General features: G+C 49.4%; 2 protein-coding genes across 2 annotated transcripts; both read left to right on the top strand.

Moving 5' to 3' along the window:
• The first annotated feature begins 1,033 nt into the window (after window positions 1–1,033).
• On the top strand, window positions 1,034–2,871 carry LOC137781486 (calcium homeostasis modulator protein 5-like). Its single transcript, XM_068570269.1, has 2 exons — window positions 1,034–1,731; window positions 1,893–2,871. Exons 1-2 carry the CDS (start codon window positions 1,189–1,191, stop codon window positions 2,280–2,282), a joined length of 933 nt encoding a protein of 310 aa, XP_068426370.1. The 5' UTR covers window positions 1,034–1,188; the 3' UTR covers window positions 2,283–2,871.
• A 1,393-nt stretch (window positions 2,872–4,264) lies between these two features.
• Window positions 4,265–7,201, top strand: rwdd1 (RWD domain containing 1). The gene is made up of 7 exons (XM_068570512.1): window positions 4,265–4,487; window positions 5,103–5,168; window positions 5,273–5,403; window positions 5,568–5,711; window positions 5,854–5,986; window positions 6,479–6,541; window positions 6,878–7,201. Exons 1-7 carry the CDS (start codon window positions 4,415–4,417, stop codon window positions 6,988–6,990), a joined length of 723 nt encoding a protein of 240 aa, XP_068426613.1. The 5' UTR covers window positions 4,265–4,414; the 3' UTR covers window positions 6,991–7,201.
• Window positions 7,202–9,177: the final 1,976 nt, after the last annotated feature.

Here is a 9,177-nt window from a genome sequence, read left to right as displayed (position 1 = left end):
CAGACACTTAACCGGGTCGGGTCTCGGTGGCAGCAGGTCCAGCAGGCCGAGCCAGGCTTCTCTCTCATCAGCAACACTTTCCAGGTCATCCTGGAGGACCCGAGGCGTTCCCAGTCTAGGGAGATATGATCCTCCAGCGTGTCCTGGTCTTCCTCTGGGTCTCCTGCCAGGTAACGAGCCTGGAGAACCTCTAATGGAGACGACCAGGAGGCGTCCTGATGAGATGCTGAACCACCTCAGCTGACTCCTTTAGATACCGAGGAGCAGCGGCTCAACTCCTAGCTCCTCCTGATGTCAGAGCTCCTTTCTTTATCTCTAAGGCTGAGCCCTACAGAGGAACTTCATCTCCTTTCTTTATCTCTAAGGCTGAGCCCTACAGAGGAAACTCATCTCCTTAATCTATGTCTAAGGCCGAGCCCTACAGAGGAAACCCTCAAGGAGGTGCGGACAACCAAAGCAGGACTGAGCGTGCGGACGGTCAAACCCTGCTGCAGTAAAATGAGGTTTAAAAGAAGTGGATCTGGTGTTTGTAAACTCTTCAGTGTTAAAAAAGAGAACAATACTAAATATATATATTAAAGATGAAAAGAAGATTTCTATGTTCAAGTATTCGTGCGGCTGCGTGTGACTGACGGCCTCAGGCAGAACCAGAGAGCGGAAACCACTTCCTGTTTCACGCTCGGGTTTCACTCTTCTGGGACTGGAACAGAAAACACCACATAGAGGATGTGATCATTTCCCTCCCGCATCCTCGCTGAGTGCTCGCTGCCTGCTGCACTCACAGAGCAGTGGGTTGTGATCAATAACCCTCTGCTGCTTCTGAACAGAGGCGGGACATCGTCTGTGTTTGTGTCAACGCTTCAGGCGGCATTCCAATCACCGTCAAAGAAAGACTTCCAAAACTGGACCAGCAGGATTTTCTGTTTCTTGTAAGTGACACAGTGAGAGCTGCAGGCGGGGGGGGGGGGGGGGGGGGGAAGAGGGAAGAGGAGCAGATAGAGAGGCTTTGGGTGGGAGGGAGGATCGGAGGAGGAGGAGCCTCCAGAGAGGAGGAGCCTTCAGGGCGCACCCAGACAGTGTTGAGTGCTCAGCTGGAGGAACGCAGGACTGAAGACTGCCGGCTCTCAGCTCTCCGTCGTTCCTCTTGGCTGGATTCCTCCCCGGAGTGAGGGACTTCCCGCCGGCGCCATGGATAACTTCCAGACCGTCCTGCGTTTCTTCATGAACCAGAAGGCCACCATCGGCTACAGCTTCATGGCTCTGCTGACGCTAGGCGGGGAGCGAGTCTTCTCCATGGTTTCCTTTCAGTGCCCCTGCAACCGCAGCCAGAACTTCGCCTACGGGCTGACCTTCCTGCTGGGCCCGGCGGCGGTGCTGCTGGTGTTCGGCCTCTTCTTCAGCTCCAGGCTGTGGCGGCTCTACACCGGCTGCTGCCTCAACCCCATGAAGCTGTGCCCCAGGGGGAACTGCCTGGGCTGCCTCAGGGCGCTCAGCAGCATCATCACCGGGGCCTGCGTGGCCCCTGTGATGTGGCTCTCGGTGGCCCTGCTCAACGGCACCTTTTACGAGTGTGCCATTAGCGGCCTCAACGAGAACGTGGTGGTGGACCTGTTCTGCAAAAACAAGAGCTTGACGTGTCGGGAGGAGCTGGCCCGAGTGCCCTGCGACCGGTCCAAGCTGTCCCAGGATGAGCGCATGGAGCTGCTGCTGATGTTCAGGGCCCAGTCCCAGGTAAGAGGAGCTCACGCCTTGCTGCAGGTACAGCATGTCTCCTGTGGTCCGAGGGGACAGAGAACCCTGATGATGTCATAGTGATGTCATCAGGGCAGAGTTTGAGAAGAGAAAAACAAGTGTTTTAGTTGGAGCAGCTCACATGCTCCGTATGTCTGCAGATCCTGGGCTGGGCCATCGTCATCGTCGCTGCGGTCGGAGGCCTGCTCGGTACCTGCTACAAAAACTGCCGCTCGAAGGTCAGCTACCTGCAGCTCACCTTCTGGAAGCGCTACGTGGAGAAGGAGAAGGAGCGCTTCGACAGCTTCGCGCTGGACTACGCCAACAAGCTGGCCGAGAGAAACATGCAGAGCTTCTTTGAGAACAAAGACCCCGAGCCCTTCCCCTTCCCCAGCCACAGGGCGTGGGAGCAGATCTCGGCCCACTACACCTTCTCCAGGAGCGAGCAGCGCTACAGCACCCTGCAGCAGTACGTGGAGACCAAGGACCGGGACTTTGCTCCAGAGAAGAGACGCGTGTTGGACCTGGAGCGCGGCATGGAGATGAGCTGACGGGGAGATCGGCTCTGAACTGCAGCTCTGAAGTACCGGCCACACCGCGCTGGTCCATCTCCTCTCAGCGCACGAGTCATGAAGGGCGTCAGGCCTGCTGGCTCCGCCTGGAACATCTTCCCTCCAACACACTGCTGCGAGAAGCTGCTCTCAGAAAACACATGACAGACGTTTTTAAGTCCCGGCTATGGCCCAGTTCTGATTCAGTTCAGTTTGTTTTGTAGAGCTCATCATGTCCAGGCGCTTCATCAGCACTTCTGGATGATGAATTATGTGATGTTAAATGAAAAACAAGGCTGTTACGTAAAACCTGAACCTAAATACTCTAAATTGCTTTCAAAATAAATACATCTACTACTCATATAAGCTCTACATGTCTTTAGAAAAGACCATGAGAATCCCGTGTTCCTCGTCTCCGCCTCTTTCAGTCTTTTCTGTTTGCTTTTGAACTGACAAGTTGAAACCTGAGCAGTTCCCTGGAGCTCAACAACATGTCAGCCACTTGGTGTAGAGGTGTGTGTAGATATCACAACCACCAAATGAGCAGCTGGCTGTGACAGGAAATGCAGCCAAGTGAGGAAGTCTGACACCAGCCAATAAAACTGATTCTGACTGCAGGAACGTTCATCCCCGGACTGTGACTGGAGTCATTTCAGAGACACACAACTACTACACAAAGACACACAACTACTACACAGAGATACTGAACAACTACACACAACAAAATGACTGCATATAGATACATAACAACTATAAAGAGACACAATGAATACAGAGATATACTACAAAGAGTTACTAAACAACTACACAGTGCTACAATACAACTACAAAGAGACACAAAACAACTACACAGACGCACAAAACTACTACAAAGAAACAAAACTACAGAGATACAAAACAAATACAAAGAGAAACAAAACCACTACACAAAGCTACACAACAACTACAAAGAGATACTAAACAACAGCATAGATACAATGACAAAATGACTAGATACAAAACTATAAAGAGACACACATTGAATACAAAGAGAACTACAAAGAATTACTTGACAACTACACAGAGCTACAATACAACTACAAAGGCACACACAATGCCTCCAAAGACACACAAAACAACTACAAAGTCATAATAAACAACTACACCGAGATACAGAGAGACTGAAGCACTACAAAAAAAACACACAATGACTACAACAAGATACTAAACATCTACAAAGAGATACAAATGAACTACAAAGAGATACAGATAAGCTACAAAGAGATACAAATGAACTACAAAGAGATACAAATGAACTACAAAGAGATACAGATGAACTACAAAGAGATACAGATAAGCTACAAAGAGATACAAATGAACTACAAAGAGATACAGATAAGCTACAAAGAGATACAGATAAGCTACAAAGAGACATATTAGTTAGAGGCTAAGTCCTCAGCAATTGTCAGTAAAATTGCATTTAAAGAACCGAAAAACGATTTAAAAAAAATCACTTTGAGGCAACTGCAAAAGAGTTGCTTTTCCCGGCTGCGTGCTGGTCTACTTCCTGTCTTGTCCTGGGACACTCGGGTGACTTCTGTCCCGCCAGGTGACGAGCTGTTCGTCATCTTCCTGTACTTCCTGCTTCTACCTGCCGTGTTGAAAACACCGCTCTACTCCTAAAGTCCTCTAGTAGTTTAATCAGACTGCTTCATGGCACCATCAAGCAGGTGAAAGGATCCAGATGAAATACTTTACACAAGAACATGCTCCTGTGGTCCACACGTTTACAATTAAAAATACAAATCATTTCCAAAAAGTCTAAATTGTTAGATGTTTTTCAAAACTCTCAACAGGACTTGACAACAAAGAAGAAGTTGGAAGACACTGTTCCCCCTCAGTTCCCAGCAGGACCGTCTCCTCTTGCAGTTCACACATTTGCCAGTCGGTGGCGCCGTCGCATTCTCTGTGAATTACACCACCAGACCCGACCAATGGATCCCACGCAGCGGAGGGAGCGCCGCTTCCTTCAGCAGATCAGACCAAACGGTCCGAGCGCCGCGCGCATCGAGCACCGTGTGAGCACGCAGCAGCTAGCTTGTCGCAGCGGGGATGATTTGTCCAACTTCCAGATAACCTGCAGCCACGAGAAGATGACGGACTACGCCGAAGAGCAGAGGAACGAGCTGGAAGCCATCGAGTCCATCTACCCGGACTCATTCACAGGTGCGAACCCGCCAAAGAGACCCGAGACCCCGCGGCGCGAGCTAGCAGGCAGCGCGTCGGCTAGCTGGCTGCTAGCTAAGGTTAGCTCGTGCAAGAGCAGTGTGAGACAGGAGAGGGTGAGACATGACGTGAGACAGAGGGAGTGAGGCATGACGTGGGACATATGAGGTGGGGCACATGTGGGGTGAGACATGACGGGGTATGACAGGAGAGGAGTGACACATGACGTGAGACAGAAGGAGTGAGACATGAGAGGGTGAGGCAGGAGAGGAGTGATGCATGAGGGGGGCAGGACGAAGTGAGACATGAAAGATGTGAGACATAAGAGGAGTGAGACATGACAGGAGTGAGACAGGAGAGGAGTGAGACATTAGAGAGTGAGACATGACAGGAGTGAGACCTGAGAGGGTGAGACATGAGAGGGGTGAGACAGCAGAAGGGTGAGACATTAGAGAGTGAGACATGAGGAGTGAGACATGAGGAGTGATACTTGACTACCTGAACAATGATTATGTGCATCTGTATTTTACAGTATTCATGTTGTTGTTGTAGAATGTTAGCATTGTAAGATGATCAGCTATCAAGGTGTGTGTGTGTGTGTGTGTGTGTGTGTAGTACTTTCAGACGAGCCTATCAGCTTCACCGTCACTGTGACATCGGATCCAGATGAAAATGGGGAAAGTGAGTACACTGACGTGTGTGTGTGTGTGTGTGTGTGTGTGTGTGTGTGTGTGTGTGTGTGTGTATTTATAGTGTGTTATATTCCAAACTTCTTTCTTCTGCAGTCGTGGAAGCGACGCTGAAGTTCACGTACGTAGAGAAATACCCGGACGAGCCTCCGCTGTGGGAGATCTACTCCCAGGAGAACCTGGAGGACGTGGACGGGGAGGACGTGCTGGCTCTGCTGCAGCAGCAGGTCTGTTGGGCCTGAGGGGTCAAGGGTCAACGGGGTCAGGGGCTGAGGGGTCACGGGGGCTGAGGGGTCACGGGGCCTGAGGGGTCACGGGGCCTGAGGGGTCAAGGAGCCTGAGGGGTCAGGGGCTGAGCTGCCGGGCCAACAGGAGTGTGCGTGTCCTGCAGGCAGAGGAGAACCTGGGCATGGTGATGATCTTCACTCTGGTGACGGCCGTTCAGGAGAAACTCAACGAGATCGTGGACGTGATGAAACACCGACGAGAGGAGGAGAAGCAGAGGAAGGAGGCCGAGGCCGAGGAGGCCGAGAAGGTGGGACCACAAACCCAGGCTGCAACTAACCATTACTTTAATACGCAATTAATGTGTGTGTGTGTGTGTGTGTGTGTGTGTGTGTGTGTGTGTGTGTGTGTGTGTGTGTGTGTGTGTGTGTGTGTGTGTGTGTGTGTCTCAGGTGTTGTTCCAGGGCACTGTGGTCACCATTGAAAACTTCCTGACCTGGAAAGCCAAGTTCGAGCTGGAGATGTCTGAGCTGAGGACGAAGCGGCAGAAGGAGGAGGAGCAGGGAGGGAAGCTGAAGCTGAGCGGTACGAGTGGAGCAGCAGGGAACGTTCTGACGGGAACGTTCTGACAGAACCTCACGTGAGGTTCTGTCAGAACACAGAACAGAACCTGGTTAACAGAACCTCAGAGAACCTCATTAGCAGAACCTTACGTTACAGAACGTCATTAACAGAACCTTACTAACAGAACCTCATTAACAGAACATCGTTAACAGAACCTCACTAACAGAACCTCACTAACAGAACCTTACATAACAGATCCTCGTTAACAGAACCTCATGAACAGAACCTCTTTAACACAACCGCGTTAACAAAGCCTCACTAACAGAACCTCGTTAACAGATCCTCACTAACAGAACCTCGTTAACAGAACCTCGTTAACAGATCCTCATTAACAGAACCTCGTTAACACAGCCTCAATAATGGAACCTCGCTAACAGAACCTCGTTAACAGAACCTCGTTAACAGAACCTCATTAACAGAACCTCGCTAACAGAACCTGGTGTGCTCCTGCAGGGAAGAAGCTGTTTGAGACGGACCACAACCTGGACACGTCTGACATCCAGTTCCTGGAGGAAAGTGAGTGTTTTACATTCATTCTGTCATCGTGTTGAGTGAACACATGAAACGTTGACTTCATCTGTTTCATACGCACAACATTCATGAGTTCAGAACTCAAATGTCCTCGCTGATGTTTAAGAAATGTTCAAGGCTCCTTCTTTAGCACAAAACATATGTTCATATATTTGTATGAGCTCTATTGTACAATAATACTACAACTCCGACGCTGACTATTGCTGTGTACTACAACATGTCAGTGAAATACTACTGCAAGAAGTACATTGGCACCTAACTAATAAACAAACAGAACATAAACACAAACGGTTTGTACTCGTACGTCTGCTTCCTCTGCAGCCGGGAACAACGTGGAGGTGGACGAGTCTCTGTTCCAGGACATCGAGGACTTGGACCTGGACGAGGACGACCCGGACTTTGACCCCTTGGACCTGGGCAGCGACGAGGACTGAAGCTCCTGCAGCCCCTGCAGCCCCTGCAGCTCCTGCAGCCCCTGCAGCTCCTGCAGCTCCTGAGCTCCTGCAGCTCCTGAGCTCCTGCAGCTCCTCTGGGTCCAGCAGCTGAGCTTCCATAGGGATCTGAGACTCTCAACAACAACAACTCACACACGCACACACTCACAGTGTTCATTATATGCCTGAACAATTAAATTGATGGAACAAAGGTGTGGCTCTGTGCTGTGTGGGACGGCCTGCTGCTCGGCCAGTAGAGGGCAGCATCACGCTTCATACTGGACCGCTCTAGTATGAACACATCAGATCAACCCAGTGGTCCTCAAACTGTGGGGCGCAACCCTCTAGTGGGGCGCGGAGGTATTACAGGTGGGGCGCCGGGGAGATGCAGATTCTTTATATATATATATATATATATATATATATATATATATATATATATATATATATATATATATATATATATATATATATATATATATATATATTTTCATTTTCTTTAATCTATTAATTCAAAACGTTGGAGCATTTTGTTCCCGTGTTGTCGGGCGGTGGAGCGTGACAAACAGTTTGAGAACCTTTAATTCATTCACTCTGATGTAAAGTGAACATCAAACATCTTCCAGAGGAACGACACACAAAGAAAAAGATTTGAAATGAGTGTCTGCTGGATTATTTCTGTTGGAAGTAGTGATGAAGATGAAGCTTTGAGGCTTTGCATCCAGTCGGCTCGCTCATGGGCCGAAGCTTCACGAGGCTTCATTTGCTCGACACCATGTGTGAAGCTTTGAATTTAATGAATGAACGAATGATGTTTGAGATGCCAATACATCAATTATTAACTTATTAATATTTTATCTGTCTATGATATAATGTCCGGGTCAAATGGGTAACTAGCGACTAATTGAGCAGAGGTTTGTGATGCGGCTGACTCAGTGGTTAGACACCCGTCTCAGTGAGAAGGTCGGTGGTTTGAGCCCCGGATCCACAAGTCCTTGAGGAAGAGACGAAACCAGAGTTACGGTGTATAGATTACATCTGAGTCGCTGCAGCTAAATGTAATGTTACTCTTTAACGTTTTATTCATGTTTCATAAAAATAGAACGTTCCCACAGTGCTGGGCTGTTTGAGACCAGTTCAGCTGCGTTATAAAACACCTTTCACAGCAGATGAAGCTGCTTCCAGAGAGGAAGGAGGGACATCGCTGCCTCTTATGTTTTTAATCCCAGGGCAAACCAACGAACTGGTTTCTGAATCGGTCACGTGGTGCGGCCGGCTCGCGAGCGTTGGAACGTCACCACATCCGTCACGGACACGAGCCTCGGTACCAAACCACCAAACCACCTGGATTACTGGACGCGCTACGAAGCCTCCGCACCAAAGACATGTGATTTATCTGTTATTAATGCGTTAACATCGCCATCCTTTAATTATCTGATCATGCGTTAACTGCATATTGTTGTTTTTTGCAGGGGGCGGGGCTTATCACTGCAATGGGCGGGGCTTATCACTGCACACAGGTGCTGTTCTTTAAATCCAGACGTAGTTCAGACCCGCGTGAGGTCAATCAAACATGAAGAATAAATAAGATGCACGTTATGAATGCAATACAACAACACTGCTTTTACTTTGAAGTGTATGTAGGTGCTTTTACTTTGAAGTGGTGTATGTAAGTGCTTTTCTTTGGAGTGGTTTATCTACGTGCTTTTACTTTGAAGTGGTGTATGTATGTGCGTGTGCTTCCGTAGCCTCACCAACAGGCAGCGTTGAGGACTTTTAGACTTGGGCTCGGCCTGGCTCTACAGGGCTCGGCCTGACTGTGTGCAGTTGTTTTCTATCTGGAAGTGAATTTCTAGCAGTTCTTAGAAATGGTGCTAAAGCAAAGTAGACTGAATGTTTGGAGCAGACGATGCTGTGAAGACAGTGAACAGACGAGAGCTGCAGACACCAGACGGGGCTTCAGGAGTTTGTTGCAAATGTTCTTTAAGTCATCAACTAACATCGTCCGCGCTCCACACGCGCTCCACACGCGCTCCACACGCGCTCCACACGCGCTCCACACGCGCTCCACACGCGCTCCACACACTCCCCACACACACTCCCCACACACACTCCCCACACACACTCCCCACACACACTCCCCACACACGCTCCACACACGCTCCACACACGCTCCACACACGCTCC

The sequence above is a fragment of the Clinocottus analis genome, unplaced genomic scaffold, assembly GCF_023055335.1.
Source record: "Clinocottus analis isolate CAN_PGR_092001 unplaced genomic scaffold, fCliAna1.0.p SCAF_9, whole genome shotgun sequence".
In the NCBI taxonomy this organism is placed as follows: Eukaryota; Metazoa; Chordata; class Actinopteri; order Perciformes; family Cottidae; genus Clinocottus; species Clinocottus analis.
This window is presented reverse-complemented; position numbering and strand designations above follow the sequence as displayed.

Excerpts from the sequence above, each read along its gene's own strand:
- rwdd1 (XM_068570512.1), top strand. The coding sequence starts at position 4,415 with ATGACGGACTACGCCGAAGAGCAGAGGAACGAGCTGGAAGCCATCGAG. Across the intron at positions 4,488-5,102 it reads CTACCCGGACTCATTCACAG|TACTTTCAGACGAGCCTATC; the intron begins GTGCGAACCCGC and ends GTGTGTGTGTAG. Across the intron at positions 5,404-5,567 it reads TGGCTCTGCTGCAGCAGCAG|GCAGAGGAGAACCTGGGCAT; the intron begins GTCTGTTGGGCC and ends CGTGTCCTGCAG.
- LOC137781486 (XM_068570269.1), top strand. The coding sequence starts at position 1,189 with ATGGATAACTTCCAGACCGTCCTGCGTTTCTTCATGAACCAGAAGGCC. Across the intron at positions 1,732-1,892 it reads TGTTCAGGGCCCAGTCCCAG|ATCCTGGGCTGGGCCATCGT; the intron begins GTAAGAGGAGCT and ends GTATGTCTGCAG.